Below are 13,171 nucleotides of genomic sequence, written 5' to 3' on the forward strand. Positions count from 1 at the left end.
ACCTTGGGTATAAAGATTTCTCGAATCACTGTTTGTGACTGTTTGTTTGTCCCTCAAAGAATTGAGCAGTCGAGCGATTTAAAAAGTGCAGGGGGCGTGTCCGTGGTCGACTCCAGCCCGAGAAATCGCATGTGCAGACTGGCTCTAAATAAATAGCCATCACGGAAATGATCAATATTGGCTTAGTTTTTGTACAATCGAAGGAACTGGAACCACGTCGTCCATCAGGTTTGTACAGGTACTGAGTGAAACCGAGTGTTTAAAAAATGAGAATTAACAATTGCAGCCACTCTCTATACTTCTGATACGTTTTTTTTTGTTGTTGTTTGCTTTTTGTTTTAATATATATATAATTTTGACGCTTTCCCCTGGTTGCCCACCCACCAACCAATCGGCATGCACAACATCATGCCCATGCGCAGTTTGAAGCAGGCTTGGTTGGGAAACCCCTCTTCTCTGTCGTCAAACGCATACGCAAGCAGCGTCTCTCTTACCTTGTCCAATCCGAGAGCTACGTGTATCACACGCGGGGTTCGGAGTTCAGAGGTTGCCAACCAGAAAACAAGATGGCTGCAGTCATGATGAGCCATAAGCAGTGCTGAGCTCATTTACGCGGATAATATATCAGAATAAAGTGGTCGTGTTCTTGTACTTTATCCGGGGTTTTCCCCCTACACGAAATGCGGACACGAATGGCGCTTATGTACAGTTTGTTATGGCGGCTATTACTGATTCTCGTTCACGTCAACAGAGCGCTCTTCTCTTGGCTCCACGTCCGCATCCAGAGCTGGAAGGGCCGGCTGTGGGAGCGAGCAGCGACCGTCCTGCTGTTGCCGATATCTCTAGTTGGGTTTCCAGACTTTCAGAATAATCTGAATCATGGCCCAGATGCTAATGCTAAACCGATAACTGAAAAGCGCACCGGCGGTTGCCGGTCACGGTGTCTGTCTGACGGAAAGTCCCTGAAGAAGATACCGGTCCATATCGGCCTGTTGGTTGCGGAAGAAGAGCCCAGTTATCCGGACATAGCAAACGTGGTGGTGTGGTGTATGGCTGTCGGCATATCCTATGTTAGCGTGTATGATAATCACGGTAAGCATGTTACTCCTATCAGCTGAGTTTGCTGCTTGTACTTTTATACAGTAAAGTTCATAAAATAATACATCACTGTTTCATCAAAAATACCTTTAAAATTGTTGTTTTAAAAAACTATACACGTAGTTTGACTACAACCAATATTTTGGACAAGTTCATCCGATGTGTGAAAACAATTCAATGATTTGCTCTCTCTCTCTCTCTCTCTCTCTCTCTCTCACTCACTCACTCACTCACTCACTCACTCACTCACTCACTCACTCACTCACTCACACACACACACACACACACACAGATTCTTGAGTGAAAAAAAAATCATAATTCCAGTCTCAAAGAGTATTAATGCGTGTGAGCTTTAAATATTCATTCAGTATTTTTCTGACTCTTAAGTATTTTTTTTTATTATTAGATGTACATTGTTTCTAATATGCATTTTAAAGATATTGTTTCCAACTTTGAGGCTTTTAGTATTACATTGTATTACATTCATTCTCTGTAAATTTCCCCTTTAATGCTTAGGCTGAAGATGTATCGAATCTTTTCCTTTTCAGATTTAGCAATGCCCTGTTTAATTGTTTACATTAAATGCAGATTAAATCTGTCTTTTTTTCACCACTTCAAGTCCTGATTTTGTTTCAACATACTTTCAGCTACAGACACTATTCAAACGTTAAAACAATTGCGCAATATTTAACTATTAAACTTGTATTCATCTTTTCATTTTTTTTGGTTGATTCTGTTCATTTGGCCGTCACGTTTTCAGTAGGAGAAACGTTTTATCACTCATCCAAGTGACTTGACAGTGACAGTGACCTCAGCTGACTGCAGATTTTCACTAACCTTATAAAAAGTTATTGTGCAAATGTACTGTTTATAAGATTGGGGAAACATGCAGTCAGCTGAGACTGAAGAAGTCACTTGGATGAGTGACGAAATGTTTCTCTGAGTGAAAACGCTACATCCAAATGAACAGAATCAACTTTTGGGATTCACTTACCTGGATGATTGAGCATGCATCAAGACTTCATTTTGTTACTTTTTTTTCCAGTTACAGTTATATTTCTGCTTTTTAACTTTAAGCAGAGGTTATGCAGCAGCTGAGCATTTTACCCTCAAATTGTTGAAATTATTGTCCCCTTCTCCCTAAATGACAAATCTCGTAAAGCTAACAGATATTAATGTTTTGACTGAATTAGGGAGAGTGCCTTCTAACTGAAGTTATTTTACATTCCCAAACTACCTCAGTTGGCCCCTTTTGATATGGAGGAGCAGCGGCTCTATTCCATCCCTCTCTAGTGACCAAGCTCCTCACCTTAGGGCTGCCCTCTCACGGATTGTAGTTTTTGCCATTGCCAAGTAATGTAAAGAGATTAAAAACAAGTATGATTCAATGCAGAGAGGTCTATTAACACATAGTGTGTGAAAAAGGTGACTGAAAAGGAAAAACCCAATGCATCATGGGAGTCCCCCAGCAGCCTATGCCTATTGCAGCATAACTAAGGGAGGATTCAGGGTCACCTGATCCAGCCCTAACTCTATGCCTTATCTTAAATCTTAAAAGTAGAGATAGTGTCTGTCTCCCGAATCCAAACTGGAAGCTGGTTCCATAGAAGAGGGGCCTAAAAACTGAAGGCTCTCCCTCCCATTCTACTTTTAAATACTCTAGGAACTCTAAGACTGCGAGAGTGAAATGCTCTAATGGCAGGATTTTGAATTCAATTCTGGATTTAACAGGGAGCCAATGAAGGGAAGCCAATACAGGAGAAATATGCTCTCTCTTTCTAGTCCCTGTCAGTACTCTTGCTGCAGCATTTTGGATTAACTGAAGGCTTTTCATGGAGTTTTTAGGACTTCCTGATAATAATGAATTACAGTAGTCCAGCCTAGAAGTAATAAATACATGAACTAGTTTTTCAGCGTCACTATGAGACAGGATGTTTCTAATTTTAGAGATGTTGTGCAAATGGAAGAAAGCAGTCCCAAATATTTGGTAAATGGCCTGCATTTGTATAGCGCTTTACTTAGTCCCTAAGGACCCCAAAGCGCTTTACACTACATTCAGTCATTCACCCATTCATTGACACACTGGTGATGGCAAGCTACAGTGTAGCCACAGCTGCTCTGCCACCTGAGCTACAGCCACCCCAACATATTTGTTTAATATGTGCATGGAAGGACATATCCTGGTGAAAAATCACTCCAAGGTGCCTCACAGTGTTACTGGAAGCCAAGGTAATGCCATCCAGAGTAAGAATCTGGTTAGATACCATATTTCTAAATTTTCAGGGCCGAGTACAATAACCTCAGTTTTATCTGAATTAAGGAGCAGAAAGTTAGTGGCCATCCAGGTCTTTATGCCTTTAAGACATTCCTGCAGTTTAACTATTTGGTGTGTGTTATCTGGCTTCATAGATAGATAGAGCTGGGTGTCATCAGCATAGCAGTGAAAATGTATGCAATGTCTTCTAATGATACTGCCTAAGGTAAGCATGTATAATGTAAACAGAATTGGTCCTAGCACTGAACCCCGTGTAACTCCATAATTAACCTCAGCATGTGAAGAAGACTCTCCATTTACATGAACAAATTGGAGTCTATTAGATAGATATGATATAAACCACTGCAGCGCAGTACCTGTAATACCTACAGCATGTTCTAATCGCTCTAATAGAATATTATGGTCGACAGTATTGAATGCTGCACTGAGGTCTAGCAGGACAAGCACAGAGATGAGTCCACTGTCAGAGGCCATAAGAAGATCATTTGTAACCTTCACCAAAGCTGTTTCTGTGCTGTGATGAGCTCTGAAACCTGACTGAAACTCTTCAAATAAGCCATTCCTCTGCAGATGATCTGTTAGCTGTTTCACAACTACCCTTTCAATAATTTTTGATATGAATGGAAGGTTAGAGATTGGCCTATAATTAGCTAAGACGGCTTGGTCTAGAGATGGCTTTTTTAGTAAAGGTTTAACTACAGCCAGCTTGAAGGCCTGTGGTACATAGCCGATTATTAGACATAGGTTGATCATATTTTAATTTAAATTTAAACACATGTAGATGAATGCATTAGGGGGTTCAGTATTTTGCACATTGATACCTGGTTTCTCCAGTCTATCTATTGACCTTCCAACTGGTAGACCACGCACCCTACTGACTGAGCCACAGTTGCCCCTAATTTTGGATTTATTTACTTTGTTTTAAAGAAAATAGATTCTATCAATCCAAAAGTCATGTTTCTTCACAATTACTGTTTCTGTCTTAGGTCTACTTGGTGAAGTGAATTAACTCTGAGTTTCATCAATCTGAACTGAATGATGTACTTTTCCTCAACCCAGGTGTTTTTCAGAAGAACAACTCTCGTCTACTCGAGGAAATAAAAAGGCAGCAACAGGATCTGCTGGGTGTTGATGGATCTATGCACAGTGTGGAGTTCCTGAGCAGTGGTAGTGACCAACACCAGCACAATGGTAAGAACCTGGCATGATATCTTTGATTTTAAGTTCATACAATTACAGACTCGGACGTACTTGGAAGCTTTTTACCAATAAGAACATTTAAACTTGTAATACCAACATTTTGATTAGTAACTGTATTTTAATTGTATATTTTTTCAATAAATTCCAGATCAATGTTTTTCTTGTAATTAAATTCTGTGACTCTGTTACATATAAGTAGTTGCATTCCAAAATTTCTGTGTCCACTTGTTGGAAGTGCCCACAACCTGATTTTCATTTTCTGTATTGTTCTTCATTAGGTTAGATGGAATCCACTTATAAAACTTCAGACCCTTACACCCTTTACCTTGGAGAGCCCCAAAGCCCCCGGTACTGGGGGCAAAAGGGTTAAACTACAGTTTAACGTCAATTCTTTGATGCAAATATCGACATGTCTGATATTCATAGATACCTCAGAATCTCAGCTAAATGCTGATATAAACCATTTCTACAACCACCAAACACAGCAAAAAAAAAAAAGATGATTAAATGAGCAGTTACGTAATTGTGCAAGAAACACACACCTGAGCCACTTACTCTCCCGTCTTCATGTAACAACAAAGGGTATAGCTAGTTTGCAAGCAGAGATCTCACAGATTCCAAAACTGCAAGTTCCACCACGCTCTGACCAAAATTCACTGAACCAGCTGTAAAAGAAAAGCGTATCATATCCACTAAAACAGAAATCAGCTTGCCTCCAGTTTCCTCCGTTGTTGTCCATCGATAGCCGCTGTAGCTACTGATAATGGCAGTGCTAACAGAAGCATCAGAGCCACTTCTGTCAACAATCACCATTTGCAGCCCAGTTACAGACACGTGACTGGATTACGCTGTGCGTCGTAAATTTAGGGTCACATGGGGTTTTCGCCGTGAAACTTCTGATTAGTGAACGCACCCTCTTTACTAGGATTCTATTGGCTCAAATGATTAAAAAGAGGTGTCAATCATGCAAATCGGCCAATAGAAACTAAAGTTACAGCCCCTCAGAATTTAAAGTACCAGTGCATTTAAACTGACTATGCTGCAGTGCATAGTTTTAATGGGGCTGCTGCACAACGCCCGGCCATTTATTTATTAAAAGTGCAGTAATTTTTCACAGTTTCACTTTTGAAGCATAAATCTTTGCACAGATTATGTTTATATGTTGATTACTTTTCTGGGTTAAAATGTGAACTGAAGCATATTTTTAAAAGGGTTATATGCTAAAAAAATAAATTAGACAAGGAAAGACTACTTACTTTTTCTGTGTTCCAGCCTCAGTAACTTTGACACAGTAACATCTGCTGTAATATTTACACCTCTGATGAAATCTCACAAGTGTTAGCTTAATTCTGGTACCAAGATTGTTTAAACAGAGTTTGTAATTGCAGAGAAATTGATTTCATTCATTTTGGGTCAGGAAGCTCAGAAAGCTCTTTGGGGCTTAGCAGGTTTTAAACACTTTTTCAATGTCACCTTTTAATACCTCTCTAGTTATATCTCTTCGCCTCTGCAATAGGGCTGTTCGATATAACGATATATATCGGATGACGATGTAAAAACGTCTATCGTTTCCTATTACGCTATCATTTGTTTCGTGATGCCGTGAAATAAACTGTTTACAGCAATATTTTTTCATTGTTTTGATGGTCACTGTAGTGCCTATATTAATTTCTTAAAGTTCTCTCTTTCTCTTATATTTAATATAACCACACTATGGACGGACAAGCGCCTGTTTTTACATGTTGTTGTTAGCAACAACAACGGTAAAACCATCGCGTGGCTCCGCTGTCCGCCTGTTTGTTTTCCACGTAAACTTCACAATAAAGCTCAAGATCCTGTTGAGACTTTTCAAAATAAACTGAATCACGTGAAAGAGTATGCAGAGAGTTTACGGATGAGAAGCAAAAAAGAGCCGTCAGGTGCTAAAAAATAAACCTTAGACTCAAACTTTGAAAGAAAATGTCGGCCGTTACAACTTATGTCTAAAAATGTATAGTTTCATGTATCGGTTAAAACACTCGACTCCAGGTAAAGGACGCCCAGCTGGACAAACTTCATGCAAGTCGAGTTGCCCGAGATTCACAGAATTTACAGAAAATATTAAATTTTTGTGATTTATATCGTTGTCAGGAAGATGAATGTCTTATATCGGGATATGAGATTTTGGTCATATCGCACAGCCCTACTCTGCAATGGCTGAGTTTCCTCCATTGTCTTAAAGTAGCAACTAAACTTAAATCCATCATCCATCCATCTTCTTCCGCTTTATCTGGGGCTGGGTCGCGGGGGCAGCAGCCTAAGCAGAGAAGCCCAGACCTCCCTCTCCCCAGCCACCTCCTCTAGCTTATCCGGGGGAACACCAAGGCGTTCCCAGGCCAGCCGAGAGATATAATCTCTCCAGCGTGTCCTGGGTCTGCCCCGGGGCCTCCTCCCGGTGGGACATGCCCAAACTTAAATCCAAATCCTTAAATTCCTGCAGTGGATAAAACTGCAAGGATCCTTGTTTGGCAAGTAAACGCCATTGCACAAAGAGCATGTTGCAGAAATTTGACACAAAGTTCAGAATTTTCAAAGTTCAAACTTTTCATGTAATGTATGTACAGCCTGAACTTTTTGTCCTCACACAGCGTGAAGAAAAAAAAATGAAGTCAATGTTAAGCCATGATGAGCTGGTCCTGAAGTGTTGAATTAAGAAAATAAAATAATGGAAATTCTGGGTTCATCAGATTCTCTACAGATGGTAGTAGCAGGTAATATTTCATGGGGCAGTTTCAGCTGTTCTGGGTAAAGTTGCTATCACATCTGAGGAAGAGAAATAATTTCAGAGACCCAGTTGACCCAGTCATGTTTTGAGCTACGAGTCCACTTGTACGTCTGGCTGGTCAGAGCTTTTTATTCAGACTTGGATTGGTAATAAATGCCATAAATTCATCCAGTGAAATTACATGGTCGGTGTGAACGACTGCATTAAGAATAGGTGAGTCAGAAAGTGTCAGTTCATTTCATCGTAGTATTTATCCACATATTTTAGTTTTCTTTAAGTTGTTCCTTTGTTGGAAAAAAAAAATTATTGGTCAACGAAGTGAACATAGATGGTAACATAAATAAATAATGTCACTAATTGACTTGTTCCACTGAGGTAACGTCTGACCGAAGCCGAAGCATCATTATTGACCCAGCAGTTTCTCAGTTTACCCAACAATATGTTTCCCAGGTGTAATCCTAAAATCCCTGAATCCATACTTCATCAGTGTGCTCCAGTAGTCTACATCAGGTGTGTTAGTGAGATTACATTATTAAAAAAAATAAATTTTCAACTTTGTAAATAAATTTGGTTGTGTATTTGCAGAAGAATACCATTAGTAGTCATATTTAATTTAATGTGTTTTTATGTGTCCTTTGTTGCAGTTGTGTCCTGCAGGCCCACAGTGAGGGTGTTGTCTCCTGACGATGGGAAGCAGAGCATTGTCCATGTAGCACAGCAGCTCTGCCGCTCTGTGGAAAACAAGGAAAGGAGCTTCAAAGACATTAATGTTTCCATGCTAGACCTGCTCCTCAGAGGTAACACTTTATGCCTGTGTGCATGTGTAAAGATACTTTGATTGTTTTCAGAACACACTTGAGAGATCGTTGCTCACCAACCTGGGAACACCTTGGTAGCCCTTAATAAAGCTAGAGGGGGTTACTGAAGCTGCGTGTGCTTATTAAGAAAGAGTCTTAGAAAGCTTCTTTTCCCTAATCATTAGAAGTGTGTCATGGAGTTCAGTAATTCATTACTGTTGAAAGCAAAAGAATTTCAAGATCCAATGGATGTGGGTACTGTGTGTTTTAAAAGTAATTAAGACGTGTCTCAATTGGTTGAAGTATTTTATCCTGTCTTTATCCACTCAATCCCAGCTGGTTACGCAAATGGCCGCCCCTCCCTGAGCCTGGTTCTGCTGGAGGTTTCTTAATATTAAAAATGGGTTTTTCTTTCTCACTGTTGCCAAAGCGCTTGCTCATAGGGGGGGGGGGACCCTGCATTATTGTAGGGTCACCTTACAATATAAGTGCCGTGAGGCAACTGTTGTTGTGATTTGGTGCTGTATAAATAAAACTGAATAGAATTTAATCATTATTGGACAGCTTAAAGAGGGAGCGTAACCTGTAGAGGATTCAGGTTGGCTGGGCCATGACATGGGATTGTACTTTTACATACAAGAGATGGACATGACATTGAAGTGCTGTAAAATGTTTCTTCTGGGCATTTTTCCCCACTGTTGAACCTCTTGGGTTAAGCCCTAGGAAAAGTGTTGTATGAATATGTCCAAAAAAATACTAAGAGGAGAAAAGTGAATGTGTGCCATGTAATATATGAGTGTTAGAAAGAACAAAGAAGCACAGATGTAGCAGTCAAAATGTCTTTTTGTTATTTGACACAAAAGAATATCCAAAAACCATTAAGCTATTTTAAGAAATAAATCATCTTGTAACAGAGGTATTACACAACATATTGCCACAGTAGAATTCCAGTCCACTGGTTAGGCTTCTGTATTTAAATAGACTATCCAATGCCACAGTTCAGCCAACTGGAGACAAATAAATGCAAAACAACCTCTAGAAAATCAAACAATTTAACTTAAATAATGACTCAAGTTTTCTAAAAGTCCAGGGATTGGACACATTTATGGCACCAAAAATGACCATAACTGTGGAGAAGTGTATTGTCCAGTGAGAGTGGATGTATATTACCTAAATTTTCTTGAACCTGTGTGGCTGTGGATCTCGGGTGACATCTACATGAGTACTGCTGAATGGGAGCCACTCTCAACATTGAGTTCATTCTATAGTCATAACATGCAGATTCTCAGTAAATAGGAGAAAAAAGATTGTCTTGATAACATGTTCGCTTTCTTTGTGCTTGTTTCAGAATCAAAAAATATTCCAGACCCTGAGTTGGTGGTGAAGTTTGGTCCTGTAAACAGCACACTGGGCTTCCTCCCCTGGCACATCAGGCTCACAGAGTTCATGTAAGCTTCTTTACGTCTCAGAATTTGCATGTTTAGATGGACCACTTTTAATAATGACAATAAAGTATGAAAGTTTGTTCGAATTTTGAAATTGATGTCATTAACTAAATTCACTTTGAGGCGCACTGTGTTCAATGTGTAACCTACTCTGTGCCCTCAGCTCCCTGCCATCCCACAGAAATGTCTCGTATGAGGACTTGTTGGGTGCCCTGCAGCGGTATGGGGCTTGTCAGCAGCGGCTCGGACAGTGAGGCAGCAAAGAGATTATTAAATAAACAAGTGTGGGCTTTACATAGCCAGGACATCCCGGACAGGTAATGACTACTGTCCCTCATTACTCGTCGGCTCAGCTATGCCCATCTGCTGGACCTCTAATACAACAAGACATTTCAAATATATGGAAACCAGGAAACATAGCCAGCCAATCTTTACCACCAGCTTGTCTTCTAATGAATTCACATTCCAGGACTCATGGAACATGCTCGGTAAAACAAGAAAAAATGGCACTGACGTAAGACTGTCTCCACAGACTCTGTGGTCCTAACACCCTTGTTTGTTTCATTCTTTCTCCAGCTGTCATTTACTGCTGATGGAAAAAATTGCCTTCACATAGACTATAAAGAAAAAACAAATCTTTGTGTGCAAGCTGCATCACAAGGAAATATAGCAGCAGTTTAGGGGCATGCAGCGCAGGAGCTGAACAGCAGAGTGGCTAATGTGTAAATATGAGAAATTCCTGTAGCTCTGTTTGTCTCTGTGGCCTCCAGCTTGCAGTCATGTTCATGTGTAGTGTTGTTTCATGCACATACAGACGGTTGTTCAACATTTTTTTTTTTTTGGTCTGAAATAAAGAAATGCACTGTGTGTATTTGAGTGTGTTTTTGTGTCTGTTAACACTCTTAGAGGAAAAGAAAGCTCCTTTTATGACAGAATGAACTCTTCCTATTATGATTTAACCTCAACTCACTGTGTGCTTGGATACGACTCAGTTCTTTATATTTTGCTTCAGTGCAGCAAGACTTGTTTATCATTTTTAAGGTGGTCTTGAGTAATAGTTTGTGTCTGACGTTTTTCTTTGGACATTGGTCTGAAAATGGATAGGTACAATCAATGTTCCCTCTAAGCTGCGCACGTGCGCAATTGCGCACTGTTGGCACGGTCTCTGCGCAGAGAAAATCTGCGTTGCGCACACAAACAAAAATTCTAACCTGAATTGAAATTAAAGTAAATATGTGCTGACACTGGTGTTTTAGCTAGCAAATTGGCGTGGCTGATGTGGAGTGAAGCCACGTTATTGACAACGTGTACAACCCTTGGAGATGTGAGCAGGACAGACGGAAGAATTAACGGAAAAAGTGTGGACTTTATACCAGTTTATAAATTGTGTTGATAGGCCACGTAAAACCAGAGTTATGACAAAAAATATATGCAATGTTTGGTTTTCTTCCTGAATACTATCGTTGTTTATATATACTGCGGGAAGAAACGGTAAAAACGGTTTTATAAGGAAAACGCTCGAAAGCACTCTCCGCCTGTGAGCATAGACGAAACCAAAACACCCCAACCTTTCCCATTGGTCGAAAAATGTACCATGTCGACCAATCAAAACATGGCATTTAGTTGTTAAGAAACGTGAGGAAGTTTTAGGAGTGAGAGATTTGCAACGTTTAGCGCAAATCTTGTGTAGTTAGTGTGTAGTGTAGTCAATAGTTTTGTTGTGTGTGTCAGAACAATGAGGCGACTACTGAATGTTACAGGTGTTACAGCAGTGATACATCTCCTGTTGTCAGGCCTGCAGGTATCAGGCTGTTGTTCTCCTTTATCTCATAGTGGACAGAAATTATTTTTGGAGTGGCACAAATAATTTGTGTGGCATCAAATTTGATGCAGAACAGCTGATTGTTCTGTAAATAGTTTGAAATGTTTATTTTAAAAAAGGCCTTGGCTGCATTTTTAGGTAAACAGCTGCAAAAAAACTTTGTTGTTTGCAAAACTCAGTAACTTTTTTGAAGAAGTAACTATATAATTAATTGCCCAGCATTGGTCATTATATACTGTATTTTGCAGACAGAGTTACAGGACTCTCTCCCAGACCACAGACTCATAATACAAGTCAGAGCTTTATGAAAAAAACGTTGTGTTTTCAAAATTGGAGTTCAAGTTATTTTTACTTCCAATAGTGTTAACATACTACACAGGTCATGAACAAGATTTTTAAATTTTCATTGTAAGTGGGCTAAAGCAGTTAATTAAACGTAGTCTAACAGAAATGTAAATGCTGTAATTTTATTATTTTAATAAACCATGTAACTTGGATGGATTTGACGCTGGCGTGACCACAGTGCACACGTCTAATGTCGCTCACAGTGGTCCACAAGATCGCTCAGGGAGTTTGTGTGTTCGCTCAGACACATGAAAAATTAGAGGGAACATTGGGTACAATGTTGTTTTTTTGTTTTTTTTAAGTCACTTAGCATAGACCATTGAATCGAGCATAAACTCAGCTATGAAAAATGCCAAAGGTGACATTCTGATGAGCATCAAACAGTATTTTTGCATCAAAAAAGCTTTTAACTGAAAACTTGGCATATTAGCATTCTTTGCATTTCGGTTTTATTATTTCACCAAATCACAATAGTCATCTCAAGGCGCTTATTGCCATGTCCTTGAGATATAGAAACAGAAAAATCCTGTAAGGAATTGACACAAGACCTGGGAGATGGATCTGGCCCTTCAGGTGATTATATGGAGCCTCATGTAAAATGGTTGCTGCCAAGAAGCCATTCTTAAGGAAGCTGAGCTATGCCAAACTACACAATTTTCTTCCCAGACCAATCATTTCAAAGAATCCTGGAGGGGTGGCTTGGCCTATGTCATCAATGAATACTTCACATACCATCTGGACATCATAGACACCTGCTATTTCATTATTTCTCATCACAGTAGTTTTACTTAGTAAAACTTGATAATGAATGCAACATTCTAACCTCACTCATAATCAGTGTTGGTCGTTACTTTTAAATAGTAATTCATTACTATTACTTCTCCAAGAAAGTAATCCCATTACTTAAAAAAGTAATCAGATTATGCATTACTGCCCATCTCTGCTCATAATACACTGAAACTCTCTAGGGTTACATTCAATATAGAAACAGCTTTAGTGAAGGTTACAAATGATCTTGTGGACTCATCTCTGCTTGTCCTGCTAGACCTCTGTGCAGTGATCGATAAAGTTGATCACATTTTATTACAGCGATTAGCGCATGCTGTAGGCATTAAAAGGTACCGGGCTATACTTGTTTGAATCATTTAATAGATCTAATATGATCACGGAAATGGAGAGTCCTCTTCACACACTAATTATGGAATTCCACAGGGTCCCATGTCAGGACCAATTCAGTTTACATTATACACGCTTCCCTTATTAGAAGGCATATTTTCATTTCTATGCAGATAAAGAGCTCTGTCTGTCCACAAAGACAGATGACACACACCAACAAGTTTTTAATAAATCTTAAAAGATTTATGCAGTTAGAGGTCATCAAATTAGAGGTCAGCTCCTGGATGATCTCTAATGTTCTACTTCTAA

The 13,171-nt window shown here is 39.5% G+C and overlaps 1 protein-coding gene across 1 annotated transcript; it reads left to right on the forward strand.

Annotated features, from left to right (window-relative positions):
* The first annotated feature begins 557 nt into the window (after positions 1 to 557).
* On the forward strand, positions 558 to 10,450 carry nus1 (NUS1 dehydrodolichyl diphosphate synthase subunit). Its single transcript, XM_063495432.1, has 5 exons — positions 558 to 1,092; positions 4,433 to 4,564; positions 7,982 to 8,134; positions 9,483 to 9,582; positions 9,743 to 10,450. The coding sequence occupies exons 1-5, from the start codon at positions 681 to 683 to the stop codon at positions 9,831 to 9,833; spliced, it is 888 nt and encodes a 295-aa protein (XP_063351502.1). The 5' UTR covers positions 558 to 680; the 3' UTR covers positions 9,834 to 10,450.
* Positions 10,451 to 13,171: the final 2,721 nt, after the last annotated feature.

The sequence above is a fragment of the Pelmatolapia mariae genome, linkage group LG15, assembly GCF_036321145.2.
Source record: "Pelmatolapia mariae isolate MD_Pm_ZW linkage group LG15, Pm_UMD_F_2, whole genome shotgun sequence".
Classification (NCBI taxonomy): Eukaryota; Metazoa; Chordata; class Actinopteri; order Cichliformes; family Cichlidae; genus Pelmatolapia; species Pelmatolapia mariae.